This window comes from Podarcis melisellensis, assembly GCF_964234715.1.
Source record: "Podarcis melisellensis genome assembly, chromosome: 11".
Taxonomy (NCBI): Eukaryota; Metazoa; Chordata; class Lepidosauria; order Squamata; family Lacertidae; genus Podarcis; species Podarcis melisellensis.
In genome coordinates, this window is record NC_138543.1 from 34,586,755 (window position 1) to 34,602,960 (window position 16,206).

The window sequence follows — 16,206 nt, forward strand, 5'->3', positions numbered from 1 at the left end:
ATCCTGAACTGAATTGGGACAATTCAGGACAACACAGGGTTGGGATGGATCATATTGAGGCAGCCCCCAATTGCTCCAGTTCGAGTCCCAAGCCTCAGAAGTTTGCTCCTGTTCAATGTAGTAGGTTCACCAGTTTTTACAATGGGAGTCTTTCCAGCATCTATGAACATGAATCCAAGAGGCAGCTTTGGAGTTACAAAAAAATTGTTACTCCAACATAACAATGAAACACACATTTAGCCAATCTTTCATGGGTTATACAATTTATCCACACCTGCATCTCTTTGGCTTCTTAATTCAAAGAGCAAAAGTCTATCCTGTTTCTCTTCTATATTCTGCAATACTTCGTTGATGGACTCATGCTGTCAAATGCAAATCATTGTTCGCTTTATTAAAGACAGGCATTCTGGAACTGAACTAAAACATGAGAACTTGGAAAGTAGCCAGGTATTTTACCTGAGCCAGCTGTGTTGGATGGATAGGTGCACACAACTTACAAAGAGAAAAAGGTGTACAGTGATTTACCGTTATGAAGGTTTGTGCTGCTACTGTCTGCAAAACATGTGGTCTGATCCAAAGAACCATCAGCAAATAGCAGAAGTGCAAGCACCAGGGGAAGAGTTCATGACGTGCAATGATACATAGATTCTATAATACTTATGCTGGCAAAAGCAACACAACCACAAGTGGAAGAGTAGTTTTGGAATAAGTTCCACTTTTCTTGTGTAACACAGTAACATGAGGTGCAGAATATCCTTTGTGTAAGTGAAATACACCTTGTGCGTGCATTTTTTTATATCAGCTTTGCCTAGAACTCTTATAAGCTGCTGCTGCCTAGGAAGTCCTGCTGCAAGAAAAAGACTGTGCTCAGAACAATCAGGGGCGAGCTGTTCTGCATCTCCTTGAGTGGGTAATGGCTGCCAAAGGGGACAGGAGGAGTCAGGTTATTCCTGCTCTCTTTTGGCATGGGCAGGGGTTGCTTTCATGGAGTGGGAGATTTCTTTGGGTTTTATTTCCTTTCTTTTAAATATGTTATTGAAATATTACTATTTAAATCTTGCGTAAGTTGTATCTTATTGTAATGTTTGGATTTTGTTTTTTACAAGTTTTATGAGCTGCTTTTGGGGCCTTTTTTGGCCAAAAGGTGAACAGAAACTTCACATAACGCAAACATAATTCACGATTCAGCAACTTCATACAGGCCACATTTGATGCTAACGCATGGAAACAAAACTGCTCAACTATCTATACTCACTGTGTCACAGCTCTGTTTAGCTGAACTGAGCTGTGAAACCATGTTATCCTCTTCACAGCCACTGCAACTACTACGGATTTTTCTAGACCTAGAAGTGTGCAACTCTTTTTCGCCTAAATCAAGAAATAATGATTATAGTTTCAAAATAAGTTATGAATGTACCAAATCAACATAGTATCAGCTTGAGTACACATATATTAAGTACAAGGGGGAGGGATCAGGTTGTGCACATGCACACATGTGTACTTGCCATTTGATACCTTCTTCTGAAAATCAAATCCACTTAAGACACACTAAAATGCAGAATTGATTACAATAGGACCAGGGTGCTGGAAAACAAGTAACTTCAGGAAGCTTATCGTGCTATTGGATGCTTTTTAAAAGGAAGTTGCAGTTAATATGAAGGCAGAGACATACCAAGCACATCAGTCATCTGATGAGCCTCTTTGGTCTCAGTAGCACCATAAGATTTAAGGAGTTCTTTCATTTTGTCACAGGTGGCTTCATCCAGGGCATTGTTCCCACAGTCGTCCATCTCATTTGGGTTTGCACCATGACGTAGTAGACACTGGGCTGCCTGCAACACATTTCTTAATTATTCACTCCTATGGTCTAGTTACTATTTTTTCATGTTCTTCTGCTCTTACAATAGTCCAGAGACTGGCCAAATGTTAAGATCAGAAACAGACATTCAGCTTCCTTTTTCTGATTCGTTTTAAAATTGTATTTATTTTATTTTACAACATTTTTAGACCACTTCAGGGTAATAAAGCCTCAAAACAGCTTACAAAAATAAAATAAAACAATAACATTACAGTAAAAAAAAAACAGTTTAAAACAAGAATATACATTGTTGCATATATGTTGCTAACTGAAAAATGATGAGGAAATTAGAAGAAGAGGAAAGGATTTGTGATAGTCAATAAACTGGTACAAAGGGAGTAACTCCAAGAGATGCTGGGAAAATAAAAGAATCCAGAAGCAAAACCTAAGTTGGACTCTGTTTTTTTGTCACTACCTACTCTATCAAAGGCTAAATGCAGAGACAGGCTTAGGGATGGATAAATCTGACAATTTCAGTTCTCCCATTTTCTCATTTTTTGAATACTATAGTCCACACTCCACACTCAGTTCTGCAGCAATTTATACTCCCCCCCCCCCAAAAAAAAACTTCATGAAAACTAGTCAGCATGTTAGTGCATATTTCTCCTGATAAACACATTTAAGTGTAGTATTGGCTTATACATATTCCAATACTATGCAAGCAGTTTCCTCAAGATAAAAATTTATATGATGTGTTCACTAATATATACAATTTATATATTGTTTTCACTAATACATGTATTTTAAACAGACTTTCCACTAATATAAGCGTTCATGTACACATTGTTTGGTTGGGCAACTGTGTCACAAAATTCAGAGAAGTGATGAATTTAAAACGATAATCATGTTTCAGTTTCTGTATCAGTTTGCAAATTAGATAGCTCTCATTAAAATGCAAAAATACCAAGCAAACCTAATTTCTTCCCCATCCCTACCCAGGCCATAGACATCAAAAGCCCTTCAAACAAGGTGCTTTCTATATCAGAGGCTGCTAATATTGTGGGGCCTGTGGGTGTACTTGTAAACCAGAGAAACTGATGTAGGCACTACACACAAACTTTGCAACCAAGTAAATACCACAACCTTGTCTATGGACTAAAACAGAATGCTTCTGTCAAGGCGAGTTTCAATGAGGTGGAGGCACAGTGGGCTCTAATGAAGGCCTCTGCAGGCACATGTGAACCCTATGGTTGTCATGTTGGCAAACCCCTTATTAATTCAAATAGGTCCTTCTTAATTAGGATTTGAAACACACTTTGGTGCTGGTAAACAGACGGTGGACGAGAGAGAGGCTGGTTAGCACTACATTACCTCAAAATGGTTGCCTGAAACAGCATCATGAATTGGAAAAACACCATCCAGGCTTTTAGAATTCACATCAGCACCAGCTCTGAGCGGCTCTTCGATAATCTCAGTAAAACCCTTATTGGAAGCTTCATGAATTGCTGTCCAGCCTAGTAAAACCGGAGTTAGATATGAGTCTGTAAGATGCATGAGCCTTTACCTAATGTTGCTGTTGTTGTTATCAAGATACCATTCATCATTTAAGGATCACAGGGTGGTTTATGTATAAAAACACAAAAATATATAGCATAATAACAAACTAAACAATGACTCTCAGACACAGTTTAATTTTTTAATTAGTCAAAAGCCTGGGTGAAGTGGGAAGTTTGAGCCTGGTATCTAAAGCTATTTGCACCCCACAATTGGGGAGCTACTGAAGAAAAGTCCCATTATCATGTTGCCACATCTAATAATATGTAATAATTTTACTACATTGGCCTGGATCCAAATAACTGTACACCTTTTTCCAGGTGCCCAAGAGGACTTTGAACTTGAAAGGAGTTTTGAAGGCAGATTCAAAGTCCCACCCACATTTCTTTTTTCCAACTATAATAGCGCTTTAGATCCAGGCCACTTTACATATTTGCACACCTATTCATCTACAGTGGTACCTCAGGTTACATACGCTTCAGGGTACAGACTCCACTAACCCAGAAATAGTGCTTCAGGTTAAGAACTTTGTTTCAGGATGAGAAAAGAAATTGTGCTCTGGCGGTGCGGCGGCCGCAGGAGGCCCCATTAGCTAAAGTGGTGCTTTAGGTTAAGAACAGTTTCAGGTTAAGTACTGACCTCCGGAACGAATTAAGTACTTAACCTGAGGTACCACTGTACTAGACATCTGTTCAAATACAATGTGTGTGTGTCCATATGTATATATCAGTATATATATATTTCTCCAAGGAGCATAATATTAATCCTATATAACCATGAAGCCTCCTTATTTGGATGTTGTTGTTGGCAGTGAAGAAGAGAATTTGATGAGAGAGAGAGAGACAGAAAGAAAGAAAGAGAGAGAGGCGGGGGAGGAGAGAGATGATTCTAGGGTCACAGCATAGCAGAAAACATTTAAACTATAAATTAAGAATACCACACCTGCATTATCTTTCTGATTTACACATGCTCCAGATGCTATTAAAGATTTCACTAAAGATAAATCTCCTTTTTTAGCAGCCAAATGCAAACAAGTTTCTCCTTTGGCATTTGTTTTGTTTATTCTTGGTTTTATGGTACACAGCAGCTGATTAGAAGAAGCTTGTTTCTCCTTTTCACTAGAATGTGAAGAGTCTAAAGACATATTTTACACTCATTAATAATTACATAAGGTATTTTGAGGGGCACTGCTACACCAAATGCTAGATGCTGGCCAATACTTTTTAAAGGAATAGGTAAAGGTAAAGGTACCCCTGCCCGTACGGGCCAGTCTTGACAGACTCTGGGGTTGTGCGCCCATCTCACTTAAGAGGCCAGGGGCCAGCGCTGTCCGGAGACACTTCCGGGTCACATGGCCAGTGTGACATCGCTGCTCTGGCGAGCCAGAGCTGCACACAGAAACGCCGTTTACCTTCCCGCTGGTAAGCGGTCCCTATTTATCTACTTGCACCCGGAGGTGCTTTCGAACTGCTAGGTTGGCAGGCGCTGGGACCGAGCAGCGGGAGCGCACCCCGCAGCAGGGATTCGAACCGCCGACCTTTCGATCAGCAAGTCCTAGGCGCTGAGGCTTTAACCCACAGCGCCACCTGTGTCCCTTTTAAAGGAATACCACTTGCCAAAACATGCTTTCAAAGACACTGGTGTAAAATATTCACACATCATTGTCAACATTAACAACCTTTTGAACTTCAGCCATGTAAACCTAAAACAATTCTGTTTCCTAAAGTTTACATAACATTAGTCCATCTTCTTCAGTCTTCTGTTATCAGATAGCATCTAAACATATACTGTATATGTAAATGTGTGTGTGTGTGTGTGTGTAAACCATGCGTTCATATAGCCTTATCATGTGTACCTTACAGATAATAAAATTTGGGGAGAAAATGGAGAAGAGCAATGACTTAAAAGAGAATGAATCTAAGCAAGGCACAAATGTAAATACGTCATACCACAAATGTAGAGAAATAACTTTAGAAGACTTAATGGTATTGCAGAGTGATTTGTTTTATCCATTATAGCTAAAGATCCTTAGGAAGTTTAAGATAAAATGGAAACATCAACAAGACTCCCACCCAACATACCTGTGCTTATATGTAAAAGGTCAAGGAGATTCCACTTTCAAATATATGTGGGACATTCCATTAACTTAGAATCTTAAACTAGGGAAGGAAAAAAGGAAGAACTGTAGGAGCTTTGAGTCAGGGCTAGCCCACCCAAGAGAAATGTCCCCATGGCTGCCCTGCCTTGGCAGGGACGTGGTGGTGGCGGCTTCCACCAAGAACTCATGAGATCTCATGGAGTCTGCAGGATTTTGTGAGAAGTTGCCAGAACCCACCACCATCATCTCCACTTCATGGGTGCCACTGCATGACCCAGGTAAATGAAGCTGTGGTGGGAGCAACACCTTCCCATTTTGCCTCAATGAAATGGGACATGCTGCCCCTGCTTTTAGTCCTTTCCCAACTATGCCTCAGATATTCTTTTGGAGGCCAAGGTATGTCTGAACAATCTCAAAGTGATAGTGGAAATCTGACTCAATTCAACCACAACATTCATTTCTGCAGTTTTATTAACTGCTTACCTGAGGATTGGTTAACCTCTTCTTATTTAGATATTGCTGAACTACAATTCCCATCAACCCCACTCAGTACAGCCAATGGGAAGTTGGGAGTTGTAGTTCAGCCACTATACCTGTCTTACCTAATGAATGTGGGATTTGCTGCTCCTCAGTCGAATTAAACTGTAAAGGAGTTGCACTATTGCTAGAACACAAATGTGCATTTTGACAATCCTCAATGGATATAGATTCCATTCTTTTACTTTGGATAGTTTCTAACTCATTTGACTGTAAAGATACATCTGGAGTATTGTTTGAATTTTCTTTATCATTCTTCTCACTATAACATTTTCCAAGGATCTGAGTTTGTAGTGATTTATCTGTTGAATAAAAAAGTGCAGTGTCTCCATAAAGAATGTTAATGAAAATATCATAAAGTATATTATTACAGACATGATTAGTATGAGCTGCCTGCTGCTCTTGAAATATTCACCAAACTTTTTAAGATTCCACAGAAAATTATTACAAAATGCTTCTATAAAAATCTATTTACATTTCTATTGCTTGCTCTGAAACAAAAGATAGTGTAGCAATAGCTTGTTTTGTGCATCACATTAAGCTGTAGTTAAAATAAACTATGGTTTATGTGGCTGAGCAACATACTGGTGCCTACTGCTGGAATTGTGGATGCTTTACTCCTCCCTTGCTCCTGCTGGGAAGCAAGGCATGTGCTGGCTTCAGTGGCGTAGCGTGGGTTGTCAGCACACGGGGCAAGGGAAGTAATTTGCACCCCCTAACCCGTGGATTTTAGTAGGGGCAGAGAGCTGCGAGTGCGAGCGCGCTCCCCCCAGATGTTGCGCCCGGTGCGGCCGGCCCCCCCTGCACCCCCCACGCTATGCCACTGGGTGGCTTTTCATGCTACCCAAACCTGACCTCATGGCTTGTTTCTCTCCAAACTATTAGAAGAAACTAAACATTGTTCTTGGCTTACTGTTCATGCTTTGTTTTGGGGAAACAAACCACAAGCCTGAGTTCAAATGACGTGACAAATCAGACCATGGCTTGTTTCCGGAAAGCATGGAGACACAGGAGTGAAGCACCTGCATGCTGTTTGTTCATGTTAAACCCGTTGATTTTAACAATGACTTAATGTGAGGTGTGAACCCGGCAAACATTTCACTGTGCTAATTTAGAATGCCATAATTTTGACTAAGGTGCTCAACTGGGGCCAACTGTTTTCACATGCAGTGGTAACCCTAATGGAGAATAGGTTACTAATTTAACTCATTGCAGAAAATCATTTTAAAAATTACTACCATATCTTACTACAAGGAATCTTATGAAGATGATCTGTGAAATGGACAGGAATTAGCCTCACCATGCGCGTAAGATTAATTGCATTTAGGTTTCACAGGGGAACTTTACACTTTCTTTGAAAGCCATAAGTGCACCTATCAGCTATTTGGGGATGGTAACTGGGGTACCTTTTGCCCCACAATCCCTTCTCACCAGCCAACAGCTGGCTGGTTGGTGCAATTTCTGTATTTCAAAGACTCAAGACTCTTTTTCACTGTTGAATCAGGGATATATTTTAATTTCCTGCTTAGAAACAACTGTAATTTAAGAATTATTAAAATAAATAAATGAAATAATTAGATTGATTTGAATCCTTTTTACACGGCCCTTCAATTAATAATTTCAAGGGTTTGGATTATCAACAAATGATAAAAAATATAATAAAACTACCTCAATGTTAATGCTGCACTAAAAATAATCACAATGGAAATTAGACGTATGTCAGTTTCTCTCTCTCCACCTCTCCTTTTGTATCACTGCATTTTCAGCAATCTCTCTATCTTCTCTGAATGGATTACCTTGGAATGGGCCTTTGTCCAGCATCTGTAAAGGGAGGACTGTGTTGTTCTCAGTCCTACTACCATTTCCTGTTCTCTCAAAGCAACATTTCCCAACATTTCCTTCTGCTCTTCCCATCATAATGCCCTCATGAACAGGAGGAGTTAAACATTTTTGCTCACTGAAGCTGCAAGTGCTGGGACTTTCAGAAACACCAACTCTATTAATACTCTGTGAAATTGTTGAGGATAGTTCCATACAAACATGAACTGCTTGTTCATTACAGATTCCATCAGCTCTAGAGATGTTTTCACCTGGGTTTTGGCCTGCATTTAAATTGTATTCTTCAGAAAGGACTGTACAATCTGAATCACTGAGAAGTTCAATTTCTTGCAACATTGAGATGGTTGGGTTTTTTGACTTGAATGGGTTTTCTTCTAAACAGACAGATTCAGCTATAGATAAAGGCTCTTTCACACCCAGTTCATGCCCCAAACTATGGTTGTCCAGATTACTCTGATCTACAGAGTTTTCAGAATGCATATACTGGTCTAGTGATCTATTTTTCTCAGAAGCAAGAATAATGATGTCCTCGCTTACTGTCCAGACAAGCTTCTTTTCAGCAGTATGAAGGTTGTCCTCTAAAGTAACAACTTTAAGACTATTAGACCTTTTATTATGTTTCATTGCATACTGACTGTCCTCCTGCAAAGGCAAACCGATATCTTTGCATAAGAAGTGTGTAGAATCCAAATTAGGTTCATTTACTACCTCAGTTTCAGAAGCTATAGCAGATTCTTCTTCAACAGGATTCAGTGATGTGACAGCATGGGAATTAGTTGCTTGATCTTTTGTTGCTCCTGCCAGTTCAGTGCTTTTAAGAGCCTCTTTTCTTTCTGACAGACAGTCATCAATACTATTATTAGAGTCACTCTCTCGCTGAATTTCTGACCCCATTGCCTTGTTACAGTCTTCTTCAGCTTCACAACTTCTGTTCGAATTATACTGGTGATACTCTGAAGATCCAACTGTTCTTTTTGAGACCAATGTAAGATCAGTTGCAGGACCATTCTGAATGTCCTTCCTCTGGCCATTTATTCTTCTTTTGTCACCTGATGCTCCCAAAGATGGTGGTCTTCCCCTGACTGACTGCTTTGCCTTTGAAACCAGACATCTACCTTCAAATGTTGTAGCGTTCACTAGTGAACAACTATTGCACATTTTGGAAACATAATTTCTTTGTGAAGTCCTTTTTCTCTTACTTGGTTCTGACTTTACCCTCTGTTGCTTTAGTACCTTAGTATTTTCCTTAGATGTATGGTGAACTCTTTCACCCGAGCATGTTTTTGCCTGGAAAAGCAAAACAGTGATAAGAGAAGAGAAACAGAAATAATGGCCAGGATATATTTCCTAGTCCCCAACCAATATTTATTCACATGAATGGGTTTTGATAACAATAGGGAAAAGAAAAGATTGTGAGTTACCGCAGGACAATCAAAAATCAGTTCCACGCTACGTTAAATAAATGCCGTAGTGCCGCTGGATCAAGACAAAAGGGTTCAACTTTGTAGCCCTGTGGCAATTAGAGGACCCCATGCAGCTAAGGGGACCCACAAGCAAGCTGAGGAGGCTTATTCCTTGGGAGAGGAGAGGAAAGTGGGGCGATTGCTCACTTTAAATATACAGTGGTACCTCAGATTACAGACACTTCAGGTTACAGACACTTCAGGTTACAGACTCCGCTAACCCAGAAGTAGTTAGGTTAAGAACTTTGGGTTAAGAACTTTGCTTCAGGATGAGAACAGAAATTGCGCGGTGGTGGCGCAGCGGCAGCGGGAGGCCCCATTTGCTAAAGTGGTGCTTCAGGTTAAGAACAGTTTCAGGTTAAGAACGGACCTCCAGAACAAATTAAGTTCTTAACCTGAGGTACCATTGTACAAGGTAGCCAAGGGTTCCCCCCGTATTTTTATTATTTTTTTAAACCTTTTAAAGAGAGCCTTGCATAGCTCACCACAGTGCAGATCTCTCGATGCCCATTCCCTCTGCCTAAGTTTTCTAAAAAGGCCTTCCTAGAAGGGCTTCAGCTCCAGAAACTGTGGTTGGCTGCTTCCTTTTAGCCACACTTCTGGAACGGCTTCAGCGCCATGCTGCCTCCAGAACTGAAGCTCTTCTAAGAAGTGTAGGTGGGGGCAATGGGTGTAGAGACACTCACGCTGATTTAAGTGGTGGGAATCCTTCCTTTTAAAGAGTAATAATAAAGAATTACCAGTAAACAACCTTTGGCTACCTTGTACATTTAAGGTAAGTGGCATCCCCTTCTCCTTCCAAAGGAAGGAGAGCAGAGCAGCCAGGCTGGGGGGTGAGGTGGAGTGACAGACAACACCCTCAAATTTGGCAGTGTCTCTGGTTGAATGCATTTGATATTACTAGTTAGAAACTACCAGTAATTATTATGGTTAGGACCTTGAAGAGCACTTCAGAAAACCTCTGCAATAAAATACCTTGGCTATTATATTTCACTACTCACTTGTATTGATAATTCATTATTAACTTTTACCTTAGGCTGGCTCTCAATTCTACTTTGGTCACTCACTGGGTCTTCTAGAACTCTTTCAGCTAAAAATACATTCAAGGAAGATATTTGGATCTGCTTTTTTAAGCCTGATTTTTAATGACACACAAAAACTGTTAGAAAAAGCCCTCTCTAAGTTTTCCTCTTAAAAAATACATTTATAAAATTATGAATTAATGAGTGTCTGGATTTTTTTATTTTTTTAAAAATGTGAAACAGCTGATAGCTTGTCTGAAGTTGGGATAGAGATAGTAACTGACAGCTGAATGACCATGCAGGTCACTGATATGTGCTGTACACCAGTCATTTTCATTGCAAAAATGGAAGTAGGCTGGTCTCTGAGCTCTGTTCTTAAATATTGCATCAGCTGTCACCCAAAGGTTCTGTCAAACCTCTTCTTAAACAACAATAATTTCATTGTGGAAGAACTAAGTAGCACATGCACAATCTGGGTTGGTTCTTACACAACCTCTGATCAAAGGAGGCAACACAGCAAGAAAGAGCAGAATGGGAAGAGCCCCAGCAAATTAGTCTGGCTGAAAAATATAACTCTGTCCCTCTGTAATTATCCTACCCCGGCTGAACTCTTCTGACATGGACATTTGTCATGCTCCCATAGCAGGAGGCTTCTGTGAAAGAGGACCCAGAGCCCTCTCTGAAGACTGTAACAGAGGAATAGACAGGATGTGATGACAGTGATGCTGAGCCCAGGTCCTTTGGCACTGGGGACCCCTGGACATTGGCACAGCAAGACCAGAACTCAGAAGTGGAGATTAAGAATGAGCCATCTCCAAATCCTCATGCTGCCTCATGAAGCTCCAAGACAGGGCAATGACTATATGGCACAGTACCCATCTGAGAGGCAGGCTGCTCCTCATGAGTAGACCTGAACTGTGTTAGCTCAGATGATGAGCAGCTGTACAAAGGGTGGAGCTCAGGGCATTATTTAATTAAAGCCCTCAGTCTTAAATATTCCCATGGCTTTGTTAAATTGCTGGCTGCCCTACTTCGTTGCTGTTGCACAATGACCCTCACCATGCAAGATGACCTTTGCGACTCTCAAGCTTGGAAAGCGCCTGTTGGTAGCCATCCTATTTGTGGACATTCAAGACTCAGAAGGAGGGGAGTTTTGGGGGCTATTTGTTGAATGTGGATGCCATGTTTTGCTCTAGTGTTATTCTGCCAATCATTGCTGAGCTTTCAAAGAACAAATGAATCAAATGTGTCAGATCTTTGCACGTTACAAAATTGCACAGATCAAAATAAAATGTTACAGCTGCTTCACACTTACAATGTATGGTTCTAGCTACCTTCAATACATACACCAATTTCAGAACTTCATCATAGTTCAAGATTTGTTCAACAATTTTACATTAGTTTTTTTTATTCCATGAATATGAATTTGAGATCAGATTTTTCTTTACCAAAAATTAGAAGTGCTACCCATAACTGGAGGAGCTGTGTGATACAGCTTGATGCTTGCCACAGAGCAACAAAATTCAAAGAAAACATTACTAGATTTGTAAGATTAAAAATGCTAAGAAAAACATCTTGCTTCCACTGAAGTTTGCAAGAATGCATGCCCTATATATTGTAAAACTGACTGTGTCACTTGACAGCAATTCCTGCTTAATTAATCCAAAACACAAATACTGTATACATATGTCATTTTGTTATATTCCAGTGCTCTGGTGAAGCTATTTTGACAAAGTCCTATCTGCATACAGAACAAATCTCAAATTTGGAGTAAAAACATTTCTTGTAGTTCCTTTGTGAATGAGTGTCAATCTAAATATAGCTCTTTCTTACCTGATGCTGACCTTCTTCTAGATTTAGCTATAAAACTTGCAAGTAGTTTCCTCATACGCATGTCAGTTGCTTCTTCTAAAGCACTCTTCCCTCTCTCATTTTTGAACAGTGGATCAGCTCCATACCAAAGCAGTAACTCTGCCACCTAGAGGTAAAGATGCTTCAACATTTGTTCCTAACGCTTTCACTCTTTCCGTATCTCACTCATCATACAGAACAGCCCCAGGTGTCGCTCCACAGCAACTAAAAGTCAAAGTCGCTGCTGCTCATTGCATTTTTATACAGTAGTTACAGATATAATATGAGGAAGTAGGACCCTGCAACAAAATGTTGCAGCTCATCCTCAGCCCCTAACAGAAATGGTTCTGTCTGGGGCTCAGACAGCCTGGAACAAGAGTACTTATTAAACGTGATGAAGAAAGGAGGAGGTTTCAGCAAAAAAACCACAGGTTTTTGTTTCATCTTCATGAAACCTTCCTGCACTGCACTTATAATGTGAAAGGAGTTGGTTTTGGGGCCTGAGCACTTTATTACTACTTATGTACTTGGGAGGGGGTTGTCCCTGAAGACTGACATTCTCAACATTCCATGGCTCTGGACACCACTAAGCTTGTGCAGCATTCTGACTTGTTAGATCCCTAAAATCAAATTTAAACATCGTTGCCACTGTCAGCAAAAACAAAAAAAGGAGCGGTTACAACACTGTCATAAATAAACTCACACAACTTTTGTAAAATACAGTAGAGGTGGTATTCCGAGTTTTACTCAGAGGACACCCACTGAAATTAATGAATATGACTAAGTTAGGTCAAGTAATTTCAGTGGGTTTACTCTGGGTGAAACTCAGTTGAATACCACCTCAGAAGACAAATGGAATATGTAAGCTCTTTTAGAAGAGACAAACAGGATCAATTTAGTTTATGTTTACATTCCACAGATGTCTTACTGAATGTCTAAAATAAATAACCCCCCAATCTTCTAAGTACAGTACAGTTAATTATAATAAAATTAGCAAAATACATGCAAAGAAGGAAGGAATGCCAATCGTGACAGGATAGGATAGGAAAGGAAAGGAAAGGAAAGGGCATTTCTTAAATATAATGAAGCGAACTAAAGACTCCCAGTACTTGGGAACAGCTTTAGACAGATAAGGACTCTCCACAGCTAAACAGATCTTCAGACAGAAATGATGGCAAATCTTGCAGAAGTTTTATTGCATACGAGAACTCTTGGACCTTCTCAAGCATTTGAAAAATCAAGACAAACAGTTATTTCTTACTTTTTTCCACTAGATGGTGCAAGACAAGAGCTCAAAACAGGAGATAACAAAGCTTCTTTATAACTACTTTCCATACCCAGAAATTATTTGGGGATGGGCTACTCTCTAATTATTATTTTTTGCAGACAAACCAATACATATATAAAAACAAATGGACCAGACCTGGCCTCTAAATCTTTGTTTTCCCTATTTTAATCTCTGCCTCCTGGTCCTTGTCACATGGTTTTTCATGGTAGGCAGCTTCCACTGCAGCAGCACCCCAAAACAATAGCATCTGTGCCTTTAAGAAGGAAAAACAATGGCTTTCCTTGTGGCTTTTTGTAGAAGATAAATTGCAACGTATTTTCAAATACAGAAGCATTACCTTATAGTGACCACCTTTAACTGCATCATGTAATGGTGTTATTTTTTCACTTCCTTTACAGTTAACATCAGCTCCTGCTTTTAAAAGCTCATTTGTTGTCCACCAAAATCCAGCCAGACTGGCGTCATGCAGTGGAGTCCAACCTGTGGCATCAAAAAAAAACCTTATTTTTTGTGTTCCTTTCTTAGAATTTAGGCCGTATATTTTATAGGATTATTTTCTAATGACTTACATTTCCCTCTGGCCAGAAAACATTCCCCTCCTGGAGACTACGACTGGTTTTTGAGGATTTAGGTAGTGGAAAGGGGAAGAATGGAACACTAGCAACGTATTGTATATCTTAGAACTGCTACGGTGGCTAAAGGTGCCAACAGACAGTTAATTCTGTGAGAGACATTCAAGCACAGACCAAAAGGTCTGTGCAAATAAAGTGAAGGAAGTTTTCTGGCCAGAGGGCCAAATCTTTATCTCCCCAACTGCGGACAGACTGAAGCTGACAGGTGGCTGGGGCCGCCCACCGTCAATGACCTGATTTCATAGTGATATCAGGTGATGCTTCCCTTTAAAGCCCTGATTATTAGGACTTAAGACCAAACCATGGTGCTTTCGAACAGTGCTTTGTAAACATCCTAGCATTCAGACACCCCCTCCCACATTTCTCCTTCAAATTCCGGAGGTTGAAAGATAGGCAGTAGCTGCTGAAGGCATATTTCCACATGCCCATCAGGAAAGTAATGAGAAAATGAACAGACCACACACTGTTAAGTAAGTTTAAAAGGTTTTACTTACAAAATCCAAAGGTATGATTCATGTGCTGATCCAAGCAGCAGCTAGGTGAACACAGGTAGAATACACTTGGATACACAATACAGACTATAGTTTCAAGTATGAGATCTGAGATTGCAGCAAGCTCAGACATGTCCTTCCTGGTTTGGTACATGGCACAAAGAGGGTGAGGAAAGGAAAGAGAAGAAGCTTCATTTCCTCCCTTATCGGAGGTGGGGGCATGACCTAGTTGAGTCTAGGAACACAGCTCTCTGATCTGAACCCCTTCATGCACTAACCAGTTTCCCCCTTTTCTCCTGGAATGAGCAGTAGATGATTTGTGTTAACTATCATTTCACAAAATGGTAGTTAACACAAATTACAGGCCGAGCCCTAAGCACTTACTTATACTGTAAAACTAGCATATCACAGAACACATGATAAGTAAACATGCTTAGTATTAAGTTGTGCCTTCCTCAAGTTAATTATTATACATTCTTATTTCATCATTGGATGAAATTAACATTGGGGATTCTGCTCACCTGCACAATCCTGAGTATTTACATTTCCACCAGCTTTTATCATTGCACGTAAACCATTTAGGTCATCTTCCACAGCAGCTCTGTGCAATAATGTCTGACCAAATCTGTCTCTTCTATTGATTTTGGATAGTGAAATGTAGTTATACGAGGAGTTAGAGGAACTGTTCCAAGTGGCTTGCCTCCCTGTGAAATATACACAAAACAAAAGGATGCAATTAGCAAAAAATATTACAGGTTGCTTATTGTTGTCTAATCTAATCGTATTAGTTTGTTCCTGTCAATCATGGTTTAATGCAGAGCTTTCCAAACTGTAGGTTGTGACATGTTAGTGTGTTGGCTGCAGGGCGTAGATGTGCCATGCAAATTCTTACTGCACTCCTCCCAGGGCTAGAAAGGGGTTAACCTCTAGTTTGCTAGTAAAACTGAATTACTGTATTTTTTGCTCCATAAGATGCACCTGACCATAAGACGCATCTAGTTTTTAGAGGAAAGCAAGAAAAAAAATATTCTGAACAAAACAGTGGATGTATGATTTTTGTGGTTCATGCTGTGGCCACAGACATGATATGTTATTTGATGGTACGTTTCGGGTAGCCCAATGCAAAAATCTTGAGAATCCATGTCAATCCATGCTTTTTAACCACGTTTTTGTGCCATTGTGGCCCTACGAAACAATGGTGCAGGCTATAGCCATGGACATGCTATGTGGTCTGATGGAGAATTTGGGGTGACCCAATGCAAAAATCCTGAGGCTCCATGTGCTTTTACCTCCCCCCTCCCAGGCAGCCTCCTTTATCTCTAGAGTCCCTTATCTCCCCTCCTGATTGCTTGCTGATCAGCTGCTCAGCAGCTTTGTTTCAAACCCCCTTCCCTCTTTCTTAAAAAAAAAAAAAGCACGATCTGCTTTTTGCCCCTGGGCAATTCAGCTCCAGGGACCACGCATTCGCTCCATAAGACGCACAGGCATTTCCCCTTACTTTTTAGGAGGAAAAAAAGTGTGTCTTGTGGACTGAAAAATACGGTGCTGTGTTGCAAAATGATGCATGTCTAAAAAGAGTGTCACCAACATGAAAAGTTTGGAAAGCTCTGGTCTAATGTATCATTAATTACAG

The 16,206-nt window shown here is 40.2% G+C and overlaps 1 protein-coding gene across 10 annotated transcripts in view; it reads right to left on the reverse strand.

Annotated features, from left to right (window-relative positions):
- Nucleotides 1-16,206, reverse strand: part of ANKRD31 (ankyrin repeat domain 31) — a 47,326-nt gene that overhangs the window by 10,433 nt on the left and 20,687 nt on the right. For 7 of the 10 annotated variants that reach the window (XR_014172654.1, XM_081929330.1, XM_081929324.1 and 4 more), the window contains 11 exons: nt 15,095-15,277; nt 13,788-13,930; nt 12,145-12,289; nt 10,321-10,379; nt 7,784-9,113; nt 6,053-6,289; nt 4,295-4,486; nt 3,170-3,312; nt 1,673-1,832; nt 1,256-1,368; nt 275-362 (listed from right to left, as the gene is read on the reverse strand). Coding sequence is in view for 9 of the 10 variants with exons in the window: in XM_081929330.1 (XP_081785456.1) it covers nt 275-362; nt 1,256-1,368; nt 1,673-1,832; nt 3,170-3,312; nt 4,295-4,486; nt 6,053-6,289; nt 7,784-9,113; nt 10,321-10,379; nt 12,145-12,289; nt 13,788-13,930; nt 15,095-15,277 (2,793 nt within the window). In the remaining variant the exon portion in view is untranslated. The remainder of the gene's footprint in view (nt 1-274; nt 363-1,255; nt 1,369-1,672; nt 1,833-3,169; nt 3,313-4,294; nt 4,487-6,052; nt 6,290-7,783; nt 9,114-10,320; nt 10,380-12,144; nt 12,290-13,787; nt 13,931-15,094; nt 15,278-16,206) is intronic. The other 3 variants (XM_081929328.1, XM_081929326.1, XM_081929329.1) reach the window with 3 other exon arrangements.